The sequence below is a fragment of the Symphodus melops genome, assembly GCF_947650265.1.
Source record: "Symphodus melops genome assembly, chromosome: 7".
In the NCBI taxonomy this organism is placed as follows: Eukaryota; Metazoa; Chordata; class Actinopteri; order Labriformes; family Labridae; genus Symphodus; species Symphodus melops.
The window spans coordinates 23,215,776-23,243,309 of NC_136697.1; the positions used below are offsets into that span (position 1 = coordinate 23,215,776).

At 39.4% G+C, this 27,534-nt stretch overlaps 1 protein-coding gene across 2 annotated transcripts in view; it reads right to left on the minus strand.

Annotated features, from left to right (window-relative positions):
• vav3b (vav 3 guanine nucleotide exchange factor b) overlaps window positions 1-27,534 on the minus strand; it is a 52,377-nt gene that overhangs the window by 9,312 nt on the left and 15,531 nt on the right. For both annotated transcript variants that reach the window (XM_079348097.1, XM_079348098.1), the window contains exons 11-25: window positions 25,853-25,921; window positions 24,901-24,987; window positions 21,932-22,017; window positions 21,428-21,560; window positions 18,999-19,108; window positions 17,181-17,282; window positions 16,016-16,107; window positions 15,189-15,211; window positions 13,741-13,765; window positions 11,781-11,911; window positions 8,124-8,189; window positions 7,837-7,871; window positions 7,549-7,665; window positions 2,566-2,653; window positions 1,687-1,816 (exon numbers count right to left, since the gene is read on the minus strand). In XM_079348097.1, coding sequence (XP_079204223.1) covers window positions 1,687-1,816; window positions 2,566-2,653; window positions 7,549-7,665; window positions 7,837-7,871; window positions 8,124-8,189; window positions 11,781-11,911; window positions 13,741-13,765; window positions 15,189-15,211; window positions 16,016-16,107; window positions 17,181-17,282; window positions 18,999-19,108; window positions 21,428-21,560; window positions 21,932-22,017; window positions 24,901-24,987; window positions 25,853-25,921 — 1,294 coding nt within the window. The remainder of the gene's footprint in view (window positions 1-1,686; window positions 1,817-2,565; window positions 2,654-7,548; window positions 7,666-7,836; window positions 7,872-8,123; window positions 8,190-11,780; window positions 11,912-13,740; window positions 13,766-15,188; window positions 15,212-16,015; window positions 16,108-17,180; window positions 17,283-18,998; window positions 19,109-21,427; window positions 21,561-21,931; window positions 22,018-24,900; window positions 24,988-25,852; window positions 25,922-27,534) is intronic.

Here is a 27,534-nt window from a genome sequence, read left to right on the forward strand (position 1 = left end):
TACTGGGTATATTTTTATACTGACTCTATCCCTACTATCTAACGTTAGTGTGACCCACATTGATGAAGTCTGCCACCTGACATGAATAAAATCCATCAGGTTACTTAAGGTAATAAAACAGGGTCACCACTATTTAGAAGGCTGGGCTCCTTTTCTTGTTTAATTAAATTAAGTATTACATTAGTTCATGTAGGACATGGAAGTCATACACCGCAGCTGTAATGAGCTGATCGCCAGATTGACTCCTTGTGTCTATTCATGAACGGAACCAATTAAAATCCATTTACGCAACAAGGTGGTGCCTTGAAATATGATTCCATGCTACGGACACCTGCTACACAACTACTGCTCAAAAAGGAAAAAATTATATTCAGTGTCCTGCTTTGGGTCCACTCTCTTAAGCTCATGTACCCTACATGAGCTTAAGAGAGTGGATCTCAGCTCTGCGTGTTAGCTTAGCATGCTGCTTGGTGTATCCAGGGAGTGTTCGAACAGCATGCGAATGTAGGATATTCACTTCACCTCACGCTCGCTGTCCAAGCTGTATCTGTTTATTATTTACTTCTTGGCTCTGTGAATTTTAGTTTCCCTCCAGATCCAGTATGACATCTAGTGCTTTTTTATTGAAGGTGAACTAATGGAAGTGTAGTGCTTTGTATTGATGAGCTGGCGACTTAAAGCCTTGTCAATAAACAGCTCGCTGTGAGCCAGATAAAGTTTTTCTCCAAATTTGACAAAAGACAAAGCAGCACATTTCAACATGATTATGGATTTTATTAATGCACCCTATCGCCACTTTGTCAAACAAGCTAACAAACTTCCTGTCGTATGCAGGCTATTATTTACACTCATTTTGAAAGATGTGCATTCATAATATAACCAAAAGCACATTTCATCTTCTCCAGATGTTGTATTGGCAAACTTTGGAGACAAGTCTGTAACAGAACTACTTCTCCAGTCTTTCACAGGGAAGTTCACCATGCAAAACTAAATATTTCTAGCATGTCTTAAATGTCAAACATGCCACAGGTATCAAGAAATGGTCTAATGAGCAAGAAAAAGAAGTATCATCATTATTGTGTAATGTAAGCTGGGACTGTTCAACATCAATGTCACGGTGTCAAGATGAGAGCATATGGCTTGTTACCCTTCTGTTCAGACCAAACTTTTATTTTATTCATTTCTGCAAACTGTTTCTACCCTCAGATTCTCCTGTTGTTTCCTTATGATAAAGGAGAGCACAATTAGTTCTTAGAATAGTTCTCTGAATAGTTATTTTAGTTTGTTTAAATAAAATACAATTAATTAATTAAGCAACTGAAAAATATTGTTAAAAATATTATATATTTGTTTATACTCAGACCATAATTATATGCATAATGTTTCTGATTGTGTTGTTTTTGTTCTTTATGTAAATGTAAAAAATTATGTAAAATTTGTCAAAAGCGAAATACAACAAAAAGATCCGTATTAAATCTTTTTTTTTTTTTTTTTACAGATTGGAGAGAGTAGCCTACTAGGAAAACTCACCCCCTCCGGTGCTCCAAATAGGTCAACAGAAATGCTCAGAAGCACTTTCATCTATAACTGGACCACAAACTTATCTGACTGGTTTGGACTTCCATCTGTCAGGTGGATCTGAGGTGTCAGCTGGGGAACACCTGGATGTTTGTGTAGCACACTCACCACTGCCAGTTCTGGTAATGGCCTTGGGCACGTTTCCATTGGAAAGTTCCCTATAGGGGACCTGCAGAGTGGTGTCAAGACTGCTGAAACCCTCCTTCAGAGAATGTTGCTGGTAGTACTCCACTAATTCCTATGCACAAGAGACAAAAAACAAAGGAGAGAAAAAAAATGTGCATGTTAAAAATGGGTGTTGGTAGAATTTGTTTGATCTTGAAAATACACATGCAGCCATGACCGAGGAACAATAATACCACTTTCTTTGAACCTATTTCCCTGATAACTACTTCAAAAAAGCTATTGCAAACAAAAATCAATACCAAGCAGCTGCGTAAAACACCTGTAGCAATGTAGAATTGTAACAATTAAAACACCTTTTTAGCACCGTAAAGAATAAAAGTTACATTTCCACATTCGTGCAATGGTGGATATATTCTATTAACTCAAGTTTCCCTTGATAACAATTTCTTTTTTTAAGGTTGTTTCTTGAGATCTCCCCTTGTCCCATAATCTTGATAAGATCACAAAGCTTGTTTTCCTGTGATAAGATCATTTTCTGGAAAACCAAACAATCATCCCTTTGATAGGTCAGACCAAGAACATGCCGTGCTGCCATTGTCCATACTGACGAGGTATGAACGCCTATTTGTCGAATGTGCATGTGTATGAATTCTGGAGATAAGTGTAGATCTTTAGAAGACAAATGACTTGTTCCCAAGTGAAAACAGAGTTAATAAAACATGCATGCATGTGTGCTTATAGGGCTTCCATAGTATCTCCAAAAAAATGTAAAAAGCAATGTGATGTCAGAATGATAACACTGACAAATGTTTCAGTGGATGATGAGGCATAAGCAATCGAGAAAGAAAAGTAAAACCTTACCAGCACAGTCTTAAACAGGCGACTCTCAGCGATGTAAAAGCAGCCTTCCTTGGTCAGAATCTTAATGTGCTTGACTTTTTCATTGAACCTGTGGAGTATGAATAAGAGATTGGTCGCTAATCAACTATACATGCTTCCACATTAAATCGAGTCTCTATGGTGAACCATCAACGAGATCAGTCTGGGCTCACTGTCGGTTACCATGCTGTGGACATCCAAGGCCAATTCACTCACAGCTGATGATAATAGAAGATTACCCACTTCTACTCTGTCAGAGCACGTTATTTTGTTTACCAGTGGTTTTAAATGTTTTTCTCCCAGCATTTAGATAATAATAGGTGATAGGTGTAGTAAACCTAGACAAAGCTTGTGAGCAGATTTAACAAACATTGGTTCTTCTTCTTATTTTGACATTTGTTCAGAAAAAAAATATTAAAAGTACCCAATATCAAAAGTAAAGTAGAAAAGATGCCAATGAAGAAATCATTTAATGTTACAGAAAGGAATTATCCCGTCTTTCCTCTTCAATTATATAATAATCCTTCAGATCTCTCTCTCTGCAAACAAAAGCTTATGAATAGTTGTATTGTTTTGTATGTATGATAAGACACTATACAACACTGAAAGCATAACTTATAGTAGTTATATTAAAATACCCAGCAGAAAACAACACAATGTCCAAAGGAAAAAAATATAAGAATATGTCAAAATATCTAAAACTATACACGTAGAATCTTTAAAAAGCATTTGAATGATGAGAAGAAAGTCAGTTTATGTGCTATACAAGCAGACACAAAAATGAGGCCAATGCACTTCCTTGAGAATCACAATTATGTCCAATGTGAATACAGCCATTGTTTAATCAGCAGTAATAAACATGTTTAAAGCCTGGAAAAAAAAAAGGTGTGAGCTCAATAGTTCCTCTCTGCTTTGTTGTTTTTTTTTCTTTTTGCAGAAAAAAAAACATGATTCCTTTTCATTATAACACAGTTATTCAAGTGTGCATCATTTAGGGGGTGACTGAGTTTACTGATAGGTTAGCATATTGTATATACTGTCAGGCTTCTTAAGGCCCGACTCAGCTCTACCTCTTTGTCTGTTTCTGAATGATTGAAAGGCAGGTGGTGATAACATTTCCAATATGGTGACTGCAATCATTGGGCTTCATAATGCCTCTTCAGAAACCAATGACCAGTATACAATTTTGTTGGTTGGGAGCAAAGCTCAGATTTGTAATTAATTAGCCCTAATATTTCAGAACAATAATGGAGGGAAAAACTGCTCAGTGATGGACTTGACTGGTCTTGATTTAAAATCCAAATCCACCCTGTTTGAGACCGAAACAAGACCGATTAAATGCTTTTGATTCTGAGACCAGACCAATACCTATTTCGAGTACTAGAATAGTACATTGGAGTACAAAGCACTCTGCTTTGTTGATAAGTGATGTGGGCCAACCTTGGAAAAATACAGAAAAACATTATTCAGGAAGTACTTGCTGTAGGCACATGTGGAGATGTCCTGTCAAACTTAATGCATGCACAGTACAGTAAATAGCATGCCTCTAATATGGTGGTGTGCCGGTTACACTGGAGATGGATCCAGCGTATGAATCTCAGAGCATAACAGATGAGGAGAATATGGTCCTGTTACAGATTGACTGATACATTATGAATATATGGTGACTTATACATTATTGATGTGTGTTGAGTTATATGGTGCATAACATATGGAGATAGATGAGCCCTGTTTGGTGAGAGCTGAGCTTTTTTTCCCCTCCTTTCGTGCACGTCTGTAATACTCGATTCTGGATGGTCAATTACGTGATTCAAAGGTCTGCTATTTCCCTGCATAAAACCATTGCAATAAATAACCGACCATTGCAAGGGACGCATCTCTAATCCGAGATTCTCTGACATGAATTGTAATCGTATCAATCCACCAAATGAAGTGTTTTTAGATATATGCTGCTCTATTTACTGCAAGAAATAATGAGAAAAGAGACAAAGCAATCATGGATAAAAGAAGCAAACAACTGTAGGCTACAACAGAAAGTCGACTCAACCAACGATGGCCGAAGAAGTAAACACTAAATGGTAAGTGGTACACAATAGGGTAGTGTTTAAAGAGTTTTAATAGTAGGGATGTAACAGTACCACAGGAGACAGTTGGAAATCAGTATACATAAGGGTCAACTCAAATCGATGATATAAAAAAAAATTAAACCCAGAGGCACTATCGAGACAGGGCGCTGCAAAAGGTGTACAGTACAAAGTGGAGGAAGCAGGCGAAGATTGCATGAGAACTAACTGCAGTGTCTCCTGCACCCAAAAGATACCTGTGCCGCCCACCCAGGTGTATTTGTTGGCCATTTTAGCATTTTTTTATACACAAAAGATCCTAGTCTGTTACTGATAATCTGGTGGAAAATCTTTCCATGTCTTTCTCACTGGAGTCACCTCAGCACATTCTGCAGCAAACAGAGAGAGAAAGAGAGACATCCTCGGGTAGGTTCCTCCTGTTAATATTCTGATTTATGTGAAAATATCTTTCGTCCAATATGGACCTTCTTATGCTGTGATGTTGTTTAAATGTTTTGGTTTTTTTAAATTATTATTTCAGATTCATTCATAATTTGAATTCAATCCATTTCACTAATCTGGAAACAATTGCAATCAAATCAATTGAATGCAGCATTGATACATGCATTGCATTGGGAGGAACATAAAAAGCAATGCAAGTTTCCATTTCAAATGTAACACTTATTTCGAACATTCCCAACAACCATGTTAAAGTGATTCACGCTGACCCGTTCACCTTGTCTTATGTCACCATCAATGTTCACTTCAATGTGAGTAATACCAACAAGCTTATCTCTTTTAACACTATGGATGCAGCTATGAGTTGAACACTGTGTTTCTTAACAGAAGAAAAGGAAACATTTTCAATCAATCAAATCCAACCCAAGTCAATAAGTTCAGGCTAATGTAAAGGGAGAAGGTTGTTTGAGCAGATGAACCCTTTTAAAGTGATAAAAGACCTCTCTCGCCTTCGCCTCAAGGTCCAGCTCACCAAGTCAGGGTTCCATTGTGCTATAACAACCGGCTCACTAAACATGATCCCTTCCAAAGATACCCCAAGACTACACACACATTTAACAAAACGCACAACCGGACAACTGGCGGTGTTTGACACTCGACAGTTCCAGTTGATTAGTAGCAGCTCTCTGTATAAAGCTCCATTATCTCAAACGGCCATCCTGATAATGATCTTAAGCAGCGCGACAGGCAATTAGGATTGGAGTGTTCAAAGCTTTGAATGTGAGGCCGGTATAAGTCCACAAAAACCAAATGGGCTGGAATGGCGTGTCACTAGCTAAATAGTATTAAAATCCAAACACTGTTTGAGAATATACACGTTCACTGGCTCTCAGTGTAATCTCTCAGAGCCGCCATGCCAGGTCGGGAGGACTCGATATTCCTTTTTTTATTTTTTTTTTTGAAAGACTGAACATGCTTTGATGTAGACTGAGAGATATTCACCAGCGAAATGGACAGTGTTGTATTTCAAAAGCGGCGCTCAACTTGCAGATAAAGCAGCCATATATTGCAGCCTAAAGGGATGAATGTTTTATCTATGATTCAAGTGCGATGCTAGCTGTCTTTGAAATACATTTCTGAGTCTGGTAGTGCAGCAAATAGTATGATGCAAAGATAACAGACTCTCCTTGAACACATACAGACAGACAATAGATAGATGGTGGACTAGATCATTCAAATTCAAACTATGGGTAACAACAACCATCAGCAGAAAGGTTTCAACAGCACAATTTAAATGGGATGGGCTGAAACTTAGGAAAAAGACTTGCCTTTATTATTTTGATTATGATGCAGGAACTTTTGGTTTTCTGTGCCAAGATGACATTTGATTTATTTTTTCTTCATGTATCATGTGATGGTATATAGGCAGAGCTTTCTGTTTTATGCTCACAAGATTTGAAAAATTAAAAATTCAGCAGTCACATCTCTTCCAGGAAAAAGAAACAGACCTCGTTGTCAATTGTTTTTCAAAGGGACTATTTCTTCTGTACTAACTTGTTGCAATGAAGAATCGTTTTCTGCAAGGTCAGGTTATGAAATGACCCACTCGTCTCAAAGAGACACGGCAGACATGTGGGTTGTAATGTGCATTTTGTATTCAAAGAGTTTCTATAAGAAGTCGATCAAGTCTTGTGGTTGAAGGTGAAGCCAGTCTGAATCTGTCTGTAGTCTGAGATGTTCTTTTGTGAAATGTTCGGTTTTTGATTTTACAATATGTGCTTGTGCTTTGTAAATAGTTGCTTTAAATATGCTTTAATGTTTTCTTTCAAAAAGGATAACAAATCCAATACGATTGAATGAAGGGGGATGAAGAACTAAAATAGTCAAAAGCCAAAGAAACAGGCACGTCTTTCTAAAAAAACACCCTGAGAGGAGGAGAAACAAAAACACCACAGCTGAGCAGCTGGTCAAAAACTACATTCAAGAGAAGAGAGAAACTGACTACAGCTGAGACACAAAGGCCATCAGGATCGAGTTTACAAAGAAACTGAAAGTCTGAAATTCTCATGAGAATCAAATCTGGGCCAATCAGTCACACGCACGCACGCACGCACACACGCACGCACGCACGCACGCACGCATGCACACACACACACACACACACACACACACACACACACACACACACACACACACAAACACAAACCTGACAATGCACTGGGATGATTGATGAATATCTTTGAGTTTTGCCCTACAGATTCACTTTTCCATTCATGTAGTGAACCACTGTTTCACAGTGATGAGCAGTCATATGAATATGAACATTTTGTTTCCTCTTGGACTGCTGTTGTCTGCATGTCTTTTCTTTATTCCTCCACCGTTAATCTACTGTTGTGATCATTAAAGAAATGTAATATGTAAAACAAGTTGCCACGTCACTTACTTTATACTGATGGCGTACTCGGTGCACTCTCTGCTCCTGTGTCGAACCAGGTAGGTGCTGTTCCCTCGGTCCAGGAGCTCCTCCTCGGCCTGGATCCTCTCCATTGGCCCTGCAAACCTGAACCCCCCCCCCCCCCCCAACATGAACACATGAACAACTGCTGCACTTACACTGCAATCAATCACTCTGAACAGGTGGATAATAGCAGCCAATACTATCAACACAACAGAGAAAGAATAACTTGTGGTTATTGTTAGCAATCTGTGCTCATTTGTTTTCATCGCTTACCAGAGCTGGGTCGAGTAATCAACAGGTTTTGGAACCTGGCATGGGAAAGAAAACGTGGTTAAGTCTGTGTCTTAATGGAGTCGATACAAATAAGTGGAGGTCATTTGTGGTAATGTGATATTTAAGCCACATCTAATGGCTAAAATCAGTCTTCTGCAGGGCAAAAAAAAGCAAAAGAAAAAGCACTATGTTCCTACGCTTCGACATCAATAGCAGCCATTATCCACTGAATGCATTGTTATCACACATAATGTGTCTTATTGATTATGAGAAATATGCAGACTTACACATGGGCAAGGCCTCACAGCATCACTTGGAAAGAAGCCAACCTTGCTTGTTGCCAAAATTCTGCCCTGCAAAGGCAAATGGCTGTTAATCGCATTATATTTGTCTGTGAGCAACCACACCTCTCTCCCTCTCCCTCTCTCTCTTTCTCCCTCCTCTCTCCTTTTCTTCTTCCCCTCCCACACTCACTTCAATAAATCCTTAGCAATTAGCACACAACAAGCAGCACATCTAATTTGCAGCCCAAGTTAATTACGGTTCAAACTCTGCCGGCAGTTAGATTTGTACTGCATCAAAACAAGAGCCTCGTTTAACACTAAATAATGGATCTTATTCTGGTCTTTGAATATCCAAACAGCGTGAGCTCTCTGACTTGCTCTAGACTAACAAATGCATTTCAGCTATCCTGCCTCAAGGAAGCACAAGCTTTATATGATAAGCGTTAATTCAGCCAACAAACACAATGTAGACAGATTTTATTTCTGCTGCTAAATGAACCAAATTGGGTAAATAAATTACCCACTTCATTTGAATACAGACTTCCTCCTTTGGCTTATTTTACAACCTTAACTCTCTTAAATCTTGGAGACATCATGTATAGGAAGATTAAGCTCTGGATAATTGAAGTTTCCAGAGCTGGGTGTTGAGGTCAATATGAAGTCCATTGAGTCAATCTAAAGACTGTGAGTGTGGAGCTCTTCATTCAGCTTCCTGCCCTGTTGATGCTTTTCCTCCTCACTCCTCTTTATTAGAGTATAAAATGCTTTTTGGGACCGTTCAGGCCCTGGCAGTAACTGGATTGGAAAGCAAATCTTTACCCATCCCCATGATTCATTCTGTGTAATAACATTTTATCAAAGGTTTTTTGAGAGCCCTTCTCTATTTGTTATGCCTTCGATAAGCGTACAATAAAGATTAAACTTATTACACTGTTGGCATAAACAGGCAGCAGCCAAAGGATCAAATGAAATTAAAGTGATTGATTGTATTGTTCTGCCACTGGGATGGGGGATAATTGCCTCCTGGGTAACAGGGGATATGAATTCTCAATGTTGTGTAATTCCATCCTCTGGCGCCACTGGGGACGCTGGAGATTAAAGGCACCCTGTGGAGATTTCATTGTAAACAAACAGGGTTTCGTTCAGATTCACTGTTTCTCCACAAACTCATTGTGTGTGACTTTAAGACCTGGGAAACTTGTTAGAAACAGCTTGCAAACTATTGATTTAGATTGTATTGTTCTTGATGTTTTCATTTTGAGTTTATTTCTCTTAAAAGGGACAATGTACACTGTAAGGTGGAGGGATCTATTTCTGTGTTGAATGGGTGAGGAGAACATCGTCAAAGATTTATTTTGCCATGGTTAAATAACATAACTACATCACAGACAATTGCTCCATCATGCTTGACCAAGACTTCACAATGATTGACAACATGTTTGATGACCAGAACCTCGCAGTCACTGGCATGCTGGACCTGGACTCTGCAGTCACTGGACCCAAGTATTCTTCTTCACAGTGCTCCTTATATTCTGCTAGAAAGACAGCCCACAGATACTTGACTCTGTATAAGGCATGAAGAACACATCTCCTTGACTCAAATGTCAAACATGTATGTTAAGCAAAACCTCTCAGACAACAACAGACAGTTGGCGCTGGATGAATTATAACTCTGCTGCTGTAATGAGATCTCTTCCACATGCATGTATTACAGCTTCACAAACCTAAAAGAATTACTCTCACATGGTTGACACAATTAAAAGATCAATCCACAAATGTATCAACATGAAGCAATCCATAAAAATATGTACTATCATACACATTAATAATATTAAGTAAAGTGAAGGCTATTCTCTTCTCAGTAGACGGCCCGGGTTCGACTTCAACCTGCAGCTCTCTTCCTGTATGACACTCCCCACTCTCATCGCACGTTTCAGACTCTATCCACTATCTTACCTATAAAGAAAAATATACTTCTGTGTTACCTTTAGTCAGATACGACTAGACTTTGTCACAGATGGGCGGTGAAATAAACAGCTCCAGCAAGTGAACTGTATCAGAGGAAGCGAGCTGGTGATTGAGCCACAGCGAGACGCTTTAGAAAAATCTACATTTACTCTCTTGCTTTCTCGTTAATGTTAACTTTTTCAGATATCACTTTGATGGAACAACATCTTCATTTCTGTTTGTTATTCCACATCGTTAAATGTAATTTTAATCTCCAATAAGCAGGAAGAAAATCTAGTCATGCTTAAAGACACATAGCTTAACAGGGAATAAAACCTAATAGTTCAATGTTCACCGTAAGGTTTTTTTCCCCCCAGGTCAAATGACCAACGTATATGTTTCTCCGGATCAATAATAGGAAATCACCCACCTACACCTCAAAGCCGACTGATGGAATTTTCCTCCATCAAATATGCAGGCAAGACCGTTTTCTTCAGTTTAAACATTCATACCTCCACTGTGGCTGAATTTACTTTACCATTCAAACTGCATTTGAAACATCAATCTCCCTCCGCTCGTTTGCAATTGGAGCTGCACATGTATCCCCGTCTAACCCCCTTTTGGATCTGTATCAGGGTGGTCTTCTCATAGTGGCCCATGGGATGTTTTTGAAGAAGGCCTACGTGTGATAGCAATAACAGTGCCACAATGCACAGGACAGATATAGCCTCGACACAAATGTGTATGATTTAATTAACTCTTCCCAACATGGATGGTTACCAAACAACGCCAGGCCATCAGGGCTGTGGCATGACATTCTGCTTGCTATTCTATCGGCTTACAAGAACTCTCCTGGCTCTCACCCTCCACCTAGTGCTCTGTCACAACACTGAGAAACACGCAGCAAAAGAAATGAGGCAAACGGCCAACTCCCAGCCGTGCCGTTGGCAAAGACTGCAGTCTGATTGGAGGACGCGGCTTTAATGCCGCCGTAAAGCAGAGTGAGAAAACAGCAAGGGAGGGCTGCCGGAAGACTCCAGATAAATCGCCATCCTTTCACAAATAAGATAAGGTCAAACTCTGTGAAACGTTGGGCGACCTCGTGAGATGGTTGTTTAATGTGCCTGTACATGAGGTTGTGCACCAAACGTTAAAACATCCTCCAGAGGGTGAAGTATCTGCTGTTTTATTGTCTCACTGCGACACTCTATTAATCAGCTGAAGCCACTAATTGGTTAGATCATCTGATGTGGGCTGTGATTCAATCTGAGGCATGAAAGAAAAGACAGATATCCCTGTTGGTAATGTGTCAGAGGTCCAGTGGAGTTCATACAGATCTTTTTCTGATTTTTCAAATGTACACTGACCTCATCATTATGTCATATTTATGGCTCACCTGACAAGACACAGAATGTGATAAAGAGCCTGAATGTCTCTGTGTGACTTAGATTTAGAATAATAGCCAATAAGTTAACCATTGATGTCAGCCCCATTCACATATTTTTTCAAGAAGCTTTTTCTCTGTCAGATAGTGGGACAGAGAGAGAGGAGAAGACATGCCACAGGGATTCAAACCGATGACACTGCAGAGACATCGCGTGCACAGAGCCAGCCCGGTGAGCTGTAACATGCTGGCTTTTTTTTTTTTTTTTTTTTTTTTCCCAGAGTCACAGATGTCGAAGATAAAACGAAGATGAGTTGAGTGACACGCACCTGCCACCAGGAGCTGTGCAGGTCGGCGAACATCAGTTCAATGACATCCCCCGCATGAATGCTTAGTGGGGGCCCGCAGTGGGGACAGGGGACGCCATCGTAGTCTCTGATCACAACCATCCTGGGGAGACCTAGTAGACGGGGAATATGAATTTACTTACTCTCATTTTAAAAGGCACTTATTTAAAAGACTGATAGAGGGGAACAAAGAGCTTTTACCAGAGAGGGGATACATTGTGCATCCCGATTCATTTAATAGTACCTTTTGATTAGAGATTAAAGATGTAAGAAACCTTTACACTTGATGCAGACAACATGATGAGATTGATGAGATTTAGCAAAGGACAGCTTATAAACAGGATTAAATGACGTTATCTATTGGTGTCAGTATCAACTAAGGATACTAGTATTGTTATTTGTGTGCACTTAATAGAATATGATACGAGATACGAGATGATTTGATTCGATATGATACCTTACAGTACAAGAGAATATGACATGATAAGGGCCTGGGATGAAAACATCCCACGTCTGTGATAATTAGTATGTTGTAAGACAATCACATTATGATTCATCACAACATCTTAATCCATGAAGAATTTAAAGTTATCCTGTAAGGGAAAAGAGCAGGATTCATGTATTCATTCACTGTTCCCCCTCTTATCATGATTCATCTTTTAACATCTTTTTATGGCTGTCCGACAGTGAGTCTTCTTTTCTGCCGCTGTCAACTTATTCTTCAGACAATTAACTTCTTTTCAATTAACCATCATTCATGCACAAACAGGAGGAGTCATGAAGAGGTGACATGGTTGTTCAAATTGCCAGCCCTAATGTGTTGCATTGGCGTGTGACGTTAATGTATATTAAGCAAACTGTCATGGTCCTTAAGGTTTAAGCTCAATTGATTTTTTTTACCATGAACATAAATGTGGACATGGTGACACCTTTCATTATTGAGGTCTAAACCATCTGACATGCTCCATCCTAAAGAAGCAGCAACTGACTCTTGCAGGAAATTCATCTCTTTGATTCCTAAACGGAGCAGCTCCAATCTTTCCTCAGCGTGCCAGACAAATACAGCCACAAGCATCCGGCTACAGCTAAGACTAAACACCGCTGCCAACTTAAGAGACACAGCCACTTACTCTCCCCCAGACTCACACATCTAGCCCTCCTGGGCACGTTCCCCACCTCCAGCCATGTCTCCCCCGCAAAGCCAGCCCGGAGGACGCTATTAGCTGACGGTGACCTCCAATGAGTGAAATATCTCTCACTCTTTTTTTTTTTTTTTTTTTTTTTTAATAAGAACAATAAGCGCAGATGTCTTTTCATAAAGCCCTTTATGGAAATTGATTTATCACAAAGGAAAAGCTGAGCGGTTGAAGCCGAGGCATATAGACTGCTGGAAGTGCTTTTCTGCCAGCAGAAAATTCCTCCTGCCGCGGTCCTCATAATGATTGCACCCACTCCAATTCATCTCAACGCCGTCTTGGGTCTCAGCATCGCGGCATGTGGTGAGAAAAGGGCTTTTTCTGCTTTGGTTAAGGAGTCCTTCTGCATCCTATTATCCATTGCTATTCTTACTCAAATGTATTTGTTAAGAGGAAGCTTTTTTTGATGATTTCCTTCTTTTCAAGCCTCTGTATGAGCACGCGAGATCCCTCTCTGTGTATTTGTAAGAAAAAAAGTCTTCAGGGTACTTTAAAGGGGAATAAAAAGAAAGAGTAAAATTTGATAAAAAAATGTGAGGGGGGTATCTTTGGCAGCAACTGAGGGTTTGTTTTAAAGTAGCATCTATTTCCTCCAGGTTTCACTCTGGCCTCTGACTAACCATATCCTTTTCATCCTCACAGTGTTTCTGTTTTGTTACAGAACCAAAATGAAAGAAGCTTAAGAGGGACCACGTAAAGCCCTCAGCGGGTTCACAGAAGTGGCCAAGTGGTCAAGCCATACTGACCTGGGTCTGCTGGTGCTGTACTTTCCTGTGGACGGAGAGAGACAGACAGCAAGTCAGGGAACAAGAAAGAGAACCAGGAAAGGAAGAAAGAATTTTAGGCAATCATACCTTTCATGTTGCAGGTTCAGTCTGACCTTATGAACCAGTCATACTGTTAATACAATTATCTTTGTGCTCTTTGGACTTGTCAAAACACTTTAAAAGTGAACAAGATAAAAAAAACTAAGGTTACATTGATACTCTGTTCTTGAGCATCTTTTGAGAAAATGTAATGGACCCAGAGCTCTGAAGTTCTAGCAGGTAAGTTAGTACTACTTGTGTGGAGGCTATAGTCCTCCAAGTAGGCGGCCCAGGCCGACCTGCAGCTGCTTTTCCCGATCTCTCTCCAATTTCCACCTCTTTACCCTGTCCTATCCAAATACAGGCTAAGAGCCCCAAAATTAATCTTTAAGATGGATGATGCATCTCCACTTCCTGAACAAGGGGAAATACCCCTGTGACGCTAATATATTGTGCTGGCATCACAGCACTGAAGGAGGCGCATTTGTCAACAGAGCTATCAGTCACTGCATTTGACTCCTTTTTACAATACCTCAAAACTGTTTCAAACTAAACTTCTCAGAAAATAAACACTCAGACATATCTCAGCATGAACAGAGCCAACTTTAAAAACAGAGATGCATGTTTGAGAAAATAAATCGGCTTGTTTTTTTAGTTGTATTGTTTGGCCAAATCTGCTTCCAAGCAAGAGGTGAAGCTTCTAATCTAAACTGCACCTGGCCAGGAGCTGTCATACTGTCTTTTATTTCAAACAGTCTGTGGTTGGACATTGGTTAACTGGCCTCCTATTTCAAAAAAATGATTTCTTCCATTAACACAATGCACAAGTATTTCATGTTGGCATTATGGGAGGGATTTTTTGTGGGATGGATACAAATATTAGCAAACAACACAAATGATATTGTTTTAATGTATTGAAGCAGAAGCAATAGTCACATGTAACGCAGTCTCGAGCCCCTCCTCGTTGAAAATGTGACATCACAAACCCATGATGTCACTGATCCAATCCCATTGGCTCGTTGTAGCAAGCACAAGCTTCCCTCAGACTGACTGCAGCATTCCCAATATGGTAAAAGGGGCGGAAAATATCCCAGAACAAAGCCGAACAACTGACCAATTACAAGAGAGCAGGTTGGCAAAACCAATCCGATCAGACTTGACAAACATTAAGACCTTTTTTTTCCCTCTCTCACTCTTTGTTTGGGATTCTGAGCATTAGAAATACAAGCAGATGAGAGAGCCTGCATGAAGTGGCAGTCATGAAAACAGACACTTTTTAAACATTAGCAATTGTAAACATAATTTTGTTGACACATATATTAGATATATGTATCTATATATAGTTTTTGGGTGTCTTAGTCAAAGAAAGGAAACAGTCCAGGTCTTACCTTGGGTTTCAGCTTTGGGTGATCTGCAGTCAGGTGAGAGAAAGACACAGTGAGAGGAATACATTATGAGTGTGTGTGGTGGCTTCCTGACATACAACCTCAACTGTCAACCTCTGCTGGCCCTCATCACGCCTCAGAATGCATAAAGACCACCAGGCGTCCGCTAAGGAGACTTGTCAAAGCTGTCTGTGTATTCAGAGAAGGTAATGTACCAGAACTGCAACCTACAAACACTGGTGGCAAAGAGCCGATGCACGGCGTAGGACGAAAATGCAACACCTGCTAAATACCTGACATACTTTGGGTTCATTAAACTGATCCAAGTCGTCCAGTGTGCCGTTTGTAAAGCAAAAAGAAGGTTTTCCTGAGGGAAAAATAAAGGTATGTACAAATGGATATAGAAGCCTTAGGGTAGGTCAGAGGGTTACCTCGTCGAGGGAGAATAATTTGTATGGGATCATAAATATTTACATCATATTTCAAAGTACACCAGTTGTTCGAGATCTCATATAACGGTTGACAATCTGACGTTGAGCGAGAAAGACGCTCTTTCAATCCACAAAATGCAGAGAGGTTTTTCTCCAGGGAGACATGAATGTCCTCAGTAAATTTCATGGCAATCTGCCTTTTAGATTCTGATATTTTGTGGGTAATTTTGCCCTGATGGTGGCACTAGAGGAAAGGTCAGCTAAAAATGAGGATGTATTCTCTGAGGGACTTAAACATACACAGCAAATATCACGGAAGTGGAAGCCATCCATTTTGCAAGATTACTTGTAACAGACCAAAGGGTAATAAAAAAAAAAAGTGAAATGCCTCCATCTCACCTGTTCTCCCACAGAGTCCAAGTCGGCCCAAACACTCCTTATGAGCCCCCAGCCCGCATTTCAGACAGAGATAACCCTGGTTAAAGATGCCCCTGGACAGAATAAACCACAAAAAGTAATGCATGTATAACAGCCTCGTTATGAGAAATTCCCTGACATTTTGAGTTTTTCACACTTCTGCTCAAGTCTCAAGATAAGAAACGGACCTGAGAAATGTCCTTCAGCTTTTCTCAAGAATAAAACTGATGTTGTCTGTTGCTAACTGAGACAGTCAACAGTGTATGAACCATGTCTATTGCAATTGAAGGCAGTCGTAATGAGAAATGTACATTTTAGTCAAAAAAACATCCTTTTGAGTGTGAGAAAAACTGACTGAAACCTAAATATAAAATGTCATTATGTTCCTTTCACACCTGAAATTTGAGAGAGATTGAGAGTGTATTTTCATAAGAACAGAGAAACCCAATCAGTGCAGTAACACATAAGGATTTTCCCTCCCAGAACAATGTGTGTAAGGTACTTAGAGTTTGTGGTAACCCTTTCCCAGGTTTGAGTGCTGAAAACACTTTCACACGCACTGCACTCATTTTTCACCATGTTTTTTGTCTGGACTTTTCGAGCCAGCCTCCTAATAACATTTCTGCAAGAAGGGGGCACACAGCAGGTAATATTCGGAAAATTAACAGTTAGCTAGTGGACAGGGGGTAGACATTAGTGGTTTTCTCACACAGTATGTTGTCTTGAAAATATCTAGATCATTTCAGGAGGAATGCTCCAGATGTTCTCCTGAAGTGGCTGTTCACATATGCACCTTACAGCGGGACACTATCCCTTTAAGACAGAGGGGGGGGGGGGACTGGGGCAATCACCTCCCATTGGCTTGAGGTGAATTCTCAGATTATATCCTGCTGCGTTCTCCCATCTGCTCAATCAGACTTGCTGCAGAAAAAAAATACGAGGGGTCTGGGTCTCCGGGTGAAGTCAGATTAATATATGTGGCTGTTTTGTGTCCACACACTCCTGTAAACATGTGGAGTTTTCTGCAGGTGTGAAAACACTAATTATGTGTATTTATGATGACAGGGGCCCTTTTTCATCTTTTGGGTCTTTTCAGATGCCCATTATAATCAAATAAAAGAGTGTGTTCATCATGCCAGAATATTACCTGAGTAAGAGGTGACAGTAACTACAGGACGTGATTCTTTCGAAGGTGTGCATCTTGAACTGGTGGGAGTTGTGGTCGGCTTTCTCCGGTCGGATATTTGATCTGAGGCAAGGAATGGAAACAAAGAATGATTTGATTTAAACTTGTTCAAGTCGTTTGTTTCATTTGATTTTTTCTTATTTAACCGCCGCCGTGCTTTCAGTGTTGACGCCAGCATGCTGACAATGACAGTGCTAATGTTGAGCCTGCATCATGTTTGCTGTACTCTTAGTTTGGCTTCATTCAGAGTCATATGAAGATTACATATATCGTTCCACAAGAAGTCAAGATGAGAGGATTTGAGAAGCTTTTGACCTGCTTGGTGGCGCTACAGTAAAAGTCAAAGTATCACCAGAGTGTTTAAGCTTCATCCTCTGGAGACTGTGAACGTCTGTACACCATTTGATGCAACACATAAACAACCCTGTGTGTGTGTGTGTGTGTGTGTGTGTGTGTGTGTGTGTGTCACAGTAGTCGAGTTGTTCTTGTTCTCTGCAGTTGGAACAAGATTTTTGTTATGCATCAAAAGAAGAAAACAACAATTAATTTGTTTAACTCACTAAAATGAAGTCATTTTCCCCTGGCGTATGTGAACATGAAAATGAAAGTGACTTGCATCCGCCCAAACAAATCACAACTGAAGCTGCGTGTGTTCAAACAAGAGAGAGAAAACATGCACAGCAGAAAAATAAGCTGCCTCTCTGTGACATGAGCTAACAAAGTGTGACAGGGAAACCCATTTTTGTATTGAACACACCATCCAGAAGCCACTTTAAGCGAGTGCTCCTATAAGTGAGTCCTTCATCAGGAGCACACATCCTCTTTACAGGTACAAATTTCACTTTCTGAATGGGCCCCTTCTGGTGTCATTACCCAATGCACAGAGGCACACAGACGCAAACCTTTCACCTGTGGAGAAAAACACTTTCAAGCAGGGTGTGAAAACGAATGTTTCTTCTTCAAATTTGGAAATTACACTTGAAGGATTTTCGGATGGGTTTCAAGGGCCTGGCTTTCATGACGGTTTATTCACTCATTCTTGTTTTTGTTCAAGTAGAGAATCTACATGTCAATACAATGCTTTTTTTTTTTTTTTTTGCAGCACAATCCAGCACAGTATGAGAGGAGGAAATGCATTCAGGAAGGCCACATCAGGTAGTCAGCATGCAGATCAGGGACGTTTCATACGTATCCACCCAAACACAAACAAAAAAGCATTTGCTCAGTCAATCAGAGTGTTATGTCAAAACAACACTGTATTCTCCCAAATCAGCATAACAAAGGATGCAGACGGGATATCTGGAGGAGAAAAACCTCCCACTGTTACAAAATAATACAAAAAGATATACTTCCATAAAGCACTGATTTGAAGAAAGTACAGAGACAGAGAGGCTTCTTTGTAGTGTTGCAGCTCTTTGGCACAGTTTATGTTTGTGTGGGTGTGTATTTCTGTTTGTGTGGGTGTTTGTGTGTGTGTGTGTGTGTGTGTGTGTGTGTGTGTGTGTGTGTGTGTTATCGTACTGTTGTCAGCAGCATGTGCTTGATTACGGCAAAGGCCTGATCAAACAGCGCTCATGAAAGAGTCAACACCTCTCTCGGCCTTGGAATAACATGCATGCAAACAAAGACAAATAAACACCACTCCAACAGACACACACACACAAACATACACACACGTGCTAACTTAAAGTACACAGTTTGTTTTGTACGATGATACACACATATTGGTCTTCTGCAATGATTATCAACACTGTGCTGTTCATGTGTGTCTGTGCTTACACGGCCATTTCAAACTGATCCAGCCACTTCTTCTTCAGCTCCCTGGTCTTAAAGAAGATCTCAAAACCGGTGTGCCCCTGCTGGTGTGTCACGTAGAACCCGTAGCACCACTGCAGATGTCGAGAAGAACACAAGAATCAAATTAGATCGACCTTACAAAGAAGTCTTCTGCATTTAAATATCTATGAATGTTGTGATTATCTCACATAATGTACACTCTCTGAACACTGGATGCCAGGGTAAGCACGATTAACTGTCTCTTTGCATGCTTTTCTTCATCTATTTGTGTCGTGAAGAAGAACATTTATGACGCCAATGGTTGTCGTGTTGTGTTTGTGCAGATTAAAGTGCAAACAGTGTGTGTTGCATGAGTAAGGAAACACAATGGAAGAAAGACTGAAATTACCGACGAGTGAGTTAACACAACAGGTCATTATAATGGTAACTTGTCAGTTTCAGCTTGTAAATATGAGCAGTCTGCAGGTTTTTACACATTCGGAAAACTTTCAGAACTTCCCATGGTTTAATTAGTCACATGGAAGATGTTTATTTTTGTCTCAATGTCAAGCCGAACTTTAGAGGTGGAAGTGAAACATTCTGAGAGGAGTGCTTGTGGTTTCTTTAAAACCATTCAGCAGCATAAAAGTTGGATAAGTGTAGGGGTGCAGGTAGGCAGATTTAGCTTCTTTTGGACAAAGGCAGGTTAGCTAACATTAACTTCATGATCAATCTGGACAAGACAGATTTGTATTACTTTCAGCTGGAATACATTAGAATTTTTGTTCACTTTAAAATTACAAAAGTGTCTTTTTCAGTGACTGATTCCTGTCCTTTAAACTCGCATTCTAATTACCACAGTCGATGATTAATTTCATGGAAGAAACTGCTTTTGATGAGCCCCAAAAATATTATTGACAAAGGACAATGTGTCAAAGACAACGTGTCACTATAACTATTCTCTCTCTCTATATATATATATATATATATATATACAGAGAATAGTAATAGATCTATGTATTGATTTTAAGGGGGTGGGGTTTAAGTTATTTGTTGGTGGTTGACATGCTGCCTACTTTAAGGACAACACCCTGGGTATATGGGGACAAAATATTACTAAGCTATTTCTTTTCTAGCATGGTAAAAAAAAGATCCGTTTTTCAAGTTTTTTTCTGTTTAGAAAGAAAGCATTAGGTTTGGGTTATTTTCAAAATCCATCACCATCAAACTTCTACACCCGCCTGTTATCAAAGACATCAAACTATGCTCAGTATAAGGAGAAAAAACGTTGTTTAAAATCCAATTACAGTCTACTTCTTTTCATAACGAGCTGCCAAATATCTTCCACCACCGCAGCACTTTGGGGATTAAATGTGAATTTCGGGGGAACAATTTTCAATCGATTCCCAAACCTCTCTGCTTTGCTTTGGCCACCTTAATCTGTTCCAGCTTGTTGTGTCTGATCTAAAAAAACTTGTAGGGTTTACCCATCAGTGATTGGCCAGCCCTGCAAAGTCCTGAGTGTTTTAGAGCTTTGTTGAGTGTTAAATCATTGATGACTGTGTGGGTGCTCAGTGGCACCACATTCACACTCTGAAGTTTCATTTAGCACAAAATGATATATGGCTATAAGCAGCCTTGGAGGACTGCACACATTCATCACCTGGTATTAGCATCTCTGTCCCACAGTGTGTGTGTGTGTGTGTGTGTGTGTGTGTGTGTGTGTGTGTGTGTGTGTGTGTGTGTGTGTGTGTGTGTGTGTGTTAAGGTAGATGTAGGTAAACGGTAAGTAGAGTTCTGTGATTATTTGGTGTTTTCTGTGAGCGAGTTTTTTTCTAAATTGCATAATCATGTCATTAAATGTTTAGTACAAGATTGTTAATTTAGCTTTGATGTTAGCACCAATCCCGAGACACAAATCAAAACCATACATTCACAACACCACGGTACAAACACAGCCACGGTCGAGTAAATGAGCTTGATAATGGAGTCCCTTTGAAGGAAAAGAAAACACACACAACCCTTTCGATTCTGGCAAGCTGTCAGTTTTACATTAGCAATCAGCATCGGAGTGAGAAGACACCATCTGTGAGCATACATCAACAAGACATCAACAAGTCCCCTCCTCTACAGTACGCCTGCAAACATTCCCACAAGGCGAAAAAATAACATGTTGTAACTGTGGAGGGGGAAGCTTTGCACATTTCTAAAGCTTGCTGCAAAATAATATTATCGTAGATTACTATTATTTGGCAGCTGACATGTATGTAAACTAAAATCTGCAGCGAAATAGCAACATACAGCAGTGAAGTTTATTATAATATACATGATCACAACACGTGAGGTGGATACAGAGATCCAATATCCGATGCAAAGCAGAGTGCACATGTCCCCATAAACCTTTCTGATTATTCATCGGCAGGCGGACTGACCTTTTTGCACTCTCTGTCTGATGTGGGGTTGTTGGTGATCTTGAAGAAGTTCAGGTCGAGTATGTCCTTCATCTCATAGTTGTCGCCTCGCCTCTTGCAAACAATGACAGCCACATCAAATAAAAAGATATGTCTGAAAAGAGAGATGACAGGATGTGATATTCCCGTGTTCAGACAGATCAGTTCAATCGAGATTATCTGAGTCTGAGACTTCCTCTATGTCTGAGCAAGTTCTCTTCTCATCTGTATTTGCTCGACAGCAGTCATTTGTTATGTGCTTTATTCTGCGTTCATGCTGTACAGACATGGATTTTACTGTGTTTAATCAAAAGTATATATTTGCACTGTTCTTTGAAACAGCTGCAAAGGTTCTGCGAGTGATTCCTCAAGTGAACACAGTAGGAATATATAGTTAATGCGAATGTTTCAGTGGAGCGATCTTCATCAGATATCTAATGGCCTGCTCTTCCTGTTTGCAATCCTTATTTCTTGAAAGAGAACAACCTGTCCTGTTTCCTCTTGTCAACACTGGAAACCATGCGCACTTCTCCGTCTCCTTTCGGTCGTCCAAAGGTGATCAGAGGCTGATTCTGAAAGTAAAATAAAACTTTTTTTAAATGCCGTTCAACGCTTTTTCAAAACGATGTGTTTTTCAAACGATTGAATCTTGGGGTGCAGACGGCCTAGCGGTTAGATTGCACCTCATGTACAGAGCCTTTGCCCTACAAGCAGGCGGCCCAAATCCAACCTGCGGCCTTTTTGACTTGACTTGAATTTCCCTCGGGATCAATAAAGTATCTATCTATCTATCTATCTATCTATCTATCTATCTATCTTTTTCCTGCATGTCATTCCCCACTGAATTTCCTACTCTAACACTGTCCTACCAAAAAAAAGGCAAAAAGCAAAAAAATAGCAATATTTAGAACGATTTAATCTCCAAAGTTTTTGATGATCGATAGTATCAAAGATCAAAGTAAAGCATTAAGAATAAAACTACAGATCTTCTGCTGTATTTTTAACCAAAGAGGAAACAAGAAAGAAAGAGAGAGAGAGAGAGAGAGAGAGACAGAGAGAGAGAGAGAGCCTTGGTCATGGTCCAATTAAAATTCAGCAAATACTAATGTTTCTGAAAATCTATTGGCACATCATAAAGATGATAAAGTTAAGTTAAAAATGGACAGAAATAAGAGGAGGTGACACTGTCTTAACTACAATGTCTAAACATACATTTTATTCGTAATGCACCTTACATTTAAAAGAAAATCTCAAAGTGCTACAAGTACAATAAAAACCATTAAAACAGTAGCAAAAGTCAAACAATTAAAATAAGGCAGAGTTAAGAACCTGAGCATAAAACAAGATCTAAAAGCAGTGTTTTTTAAGAAAAGGCTCTTGTAAAAAGGAACGTTTTCAGTTCCTTTTTGAATGACCAGGAAGACCGTTCCAAAGCCGTGGGGCAGCAGAGGAGAAGGCTCTGTTCCCCATCGTGCAGAGCTTAGCCCTGGGGGGTTGGAGGCAATTGGTAGCGGCAGATCTGAGGTGTTTTGTGCTGGTTTGTGGGGTGAGCAGTTCTTTAAGGTATGAAGGGGCAGTGCCATGTATGCATTGATGAGTGAGTAGTAAGATTTTATATTCGATCCTGGGTGAGATGGGAAGCCAGTGAAGTGAGTGCGGCATGGGTGATAGTACGAATCTTCCTGTATTCGTTCAGTTTGGGTACACTCTGAAGAAGTGATCTTGATATCAACAGACTACAATCTATGCTGAGTAGCTATGACCATACTTGAAGAAACGTATATAATGTCTCTGAAGCAAAATGTACTGACTCGATCAGCTGTGTAATAAGAGATTGTTCTAAATAGATGCTTGACATTCTTAGAGTAAAGGTAATAGGATTCTCCACACCATGCATAGAGGAATCTAAAGCTGGAAGGAATTTGTGACGCATGCTGTGAACGGTATTTAACGGATGTACAGTGATCATTAAACTTGTCTGTCTTACAACCTGCGTTAAGTCTCAGTGTGTATGTCAGATCCCCCGCGGGTTATGCCGTCTTCTATCATCCAGTCTGTTTTATAGATTCAGCGTTAGGGACATTTAGTTAAACCCCTTACAATGGGTGTAATGTGCTCATGTTTTCGCACTCTCATCAGGATCCTGGCAGCGCTGTTCTGGATGTACTGGAGTTTCATGATTTGTTTACAACTTTTGGTGATAAAAGAAAAAAAACACACAAAAAAACAAGAAACGACCCAATATTGGTTGTCCAGGACTTATCATTTTGTTGTCATGGTATCAAAACAGTCAACACTAGCACTTGATTTTTATCATATCAAAGTTAAACATGCTGGTATTGTGAGAGCCCTAGAAATGAGTATAACATAAAATAAAATATTATTAACTTTATGTATTTAAGTCACCAGTATCGATCAATGGAAAGAACGAGATGGCATTTACAACCTGGTGAGCTCTCCTTCTCTTGACAAAACCTGAGTGCTCTCAAAATTAAAGTAGCTGGGAGCTTTTAATACAGCGTGCAGATCCTTTTTTAATTATGACCTTTGGTTTGATTTTCAATCCAGCACTTGTGTACGTTTTTCTTTGGAAGTTCGATTGTGTGTACTCAGCTTGTTTTGTCTTCAGCAATCTTTCTCAAACATAATGCAGGATGGGCGTGATGGTGACTCACTTCTTCACCACTTTATCTGATCCTTTATGTATAATATATATGTATGCATGTATAATAGGCTCTGTATGATACAGACACAGAGTTTAAAGATTTTATTTAGTGTTACATCTCCAAGGTTACGATTATATTTTCAAATTCTTAGATACAGAATCAGGACTTCTTGTTTGAGGCAAATAAATGAAAGTGATTTGTCCGATAGCTAGTTAAGCATGCAATTAGTGTTTCTGTTCTTTCCGTTCAAGTCATATTTTTTTTATTTCTGTGTTTTCTCTATATCTTGTTTTTGTTTTATGTCATATTTTATCACCCATATTTTGATATAATATTTTTTCTTTGCTTACCATCAATTTCGTAGAATTCTTTTAATGCTCTTAATGTTTTTAACTCTATAAAGCACTTTTAATTGCTATGTATATAACATGCCGTCTGCTTTATAAATAAGCTTGCCTTTCCTGCTCTGTCTTGTTATTTTACTGAGCCCAAAACTAAATGTTCTTTAAAATAAAATAAGTAATAAAGCATATCAAAAAGACAGACATTCACTGTGCTCCAACATTAACAACATGCTTTTCTGCATCACTGCACTAACCTTATGAGTCCAAAGGAAGAGCAGATGTTGCTGTCTGATACCCTTAGACTATTCATGAGAGGAGAAAGACTGACCTTGTTGGCAGAAACTTAAACTGAAAATCTGACCGTCTACAAAAAAGAAACCACACGTTGTCCTGATATTTTCTCAGTCTGACAGCTTTGAGGGGAAAAAAATATGTTTTAGTTTACCAGGTTTTCAATAGACCTCTGGTACTGGTCGATCTCCCTCAGAGTCTCATTATCTCTTTTCACTTCGTTGACGTACTGAGCCAGGTCCTGGGTTAGACAGACACAAAAATACACAGATTTTATAGGGCGTAGTGTCTCGACATAGTGATGTGAGTCAAAAAGTCAGGCCAGTTTCATTTATGAAGCTTCACTTGAGGCATATTTTGTAATGCTCATTTTAGATGTGTGGACTCTTTTTGCTCCATCTAAGATAACCCTTTTTTAAATTCTCAGAAACAGTAAGATGACAGCAGCTACACAGCTCTTCAGAACTGATCTTAAAAACACTAGCAGATAATCAGGCCAGCTGATCTCAGCATGAGGACTTAAAAAAAAAAGTGAAAAAGCTATCCAAGCTCCAGTTTGTTCCATTAAAAGTGCAAGTTATAGTTTTAATACTTAGCTTGAGCTAAATATTTAAAAGAGAGTTTTAGCACGTCTGTCAAATAGAAAAGTAAGAGTTGCTGTAAGGGGAACTGTTTTCTTTTAGGGGGAAAACAAGCTAGCTGTGACCCTGTTGTTATGCTAAGCTAAGGTAAACGACTGCTGTCTGTAGCTTTGTTTGGCCAGAGAGATAGAAACAGAGCAAAAGTGTTCACATGCAACTCTTAGAAAGACTATTATAAGAGTGAACGTTACAAGTTTTAAGTCTAGCACTTTCTAAGCTTTTGCTGCTAAGTCCTTCAAGATTAGATTTATGTAGCTCCCTTCAGAAATGCAAGCGAATTACAAAAATGTATCAATTTGTACTTATTATTAAGGAAAACATGGAGGTTTTAAAACCTTTTTTTTTTATTCTTCCATATTTGAGTGGCAGACACGATGTATGAAATGAATCAGCTAAGTTAGCCTATTTTTGCTAAAGCGCTAACATCACGATCTATAGGCCTTTCACAGTAAGAACTGCACTTACTTTCATGGCATCAAGAGCCATCTTCAGGTTGGTTTTGACATCAGCATCATTAGTGTGTTTGACTAGCTCCTGTAACAGGATAAAAGAAAGAGTTGATGGACTGCATTCAAACATAAATGACACACTCAAGCTAACACAAAATTACTTAAACTGATTCAACAAAATGCTTTTAGTTAAGAATAGTCTGTTGATAATATTTTACAACATCTATAACCTATAAAGACAAGAAAGAAGTAAAAACTAAAAACGTTGAGGACAGAAAATGGTTGTTACATAGCCTAAAGGTTATTATGCCGTATAATCCTTTCAACACAAACAGATTATTTGGCCTTATTTATCATCTACATTCATAGTACGTATTCTGCACTGAGTTTCAATGAAATACACCCCAGCTCTCCTGTGGAAGACTTTGGCTGCATTGATGTGGAAACACCAGTTAAACATCAAGTACTTGATGAGACATAAATCCCTACTAGTCCAGACTGAGTCGTTTTCCTCATAAACCTTCTGTCTTTACGATGTCTGCTGCTAAGATTCAAAGTGACCATTACATCTGACTGTTAAAAGAAAGCAGGGATATGTTTTTCATCATAAAAACACTAATTAGGCCTAGACATGGACAGGACAAAATCACCAAAGAGTTATCACTTTTTCCGTGTGTAGTGCCAACATTTGCACAAAATGAAAATTCCTCATATGACTCTTAACTGTTCACTACCTTTTAATATCATGAAAATTCAAAATTAAGACATTAACCATTTATCTGTAGTGCAGCTTCCAGTCATAGCTGTATTTATTTGTACTTCATTCCTGTTCATACGTTTCTTGCTTTTTTCCTCCTTCCTGTTTCAAAGTGTCTCCTCAGAGGGCTGCTGAGAACACCAGGGATCGTCACCTTTTACCACTTAGGCCTTAACCCTCTACAGCAATTTAAAACAGCTGTCTAGTCATTGCGCTCGCCTGCCCTGCCAGCTATAGTCTGACCTCTCATTCATACTGACCAGGGGAGAAGGTGTCACACAGTGAGAACTGAAAGACGGATGATTGTGAAAGTCTGCATGTCGGTCAGAGTGCATGCCACACTGCATGGGACATAGAAGTATAAAAACTGCAGTTGTGTTCAAATTCATTTTCAGTGATGTGATGATCATTTTGCTGGAAATCCATCTTGGCTTTAAAGTGACATTCACTGGAGAAATTCAACATCTTCCCCTTAAAAGTATCTTTTGTGAGAAAAAAAATCTAAAATTATGTTAAGCTGAAATAGAATAGCAGGGATTGAAACTGTTTCATTTTTTCTATGTATTTTCCTCAAAAAATGTTTGAGATGATATGACTTCACGTGAGACCTGAATTGCTTACTGAAATAGATGTCATTTTGTGAGGTGTGAATGTGCGGTGACACTTTAAATGGAGGCAAACTTGAGGCTGAAGTGTGGGGAATGTCGCCCTCAAGTGGCTGTTTTGATACTGGAAGCAAACCATCACATCTTTTGATATACTTTTGATGAAACTGTATAAGTGTTGGACTTTCTCTTATTTGAAGAAAAAACAGAGATATATTTGCTCAAAACTTGGCAATGCTGCTGTTAAATTGTCCTGGAGAACAGGAGTAAGCACCAGATGTTCCAGGAAACTGTACTCAATTTAAAAACTAAGACGTGTTTTTGATGCCTTGATTT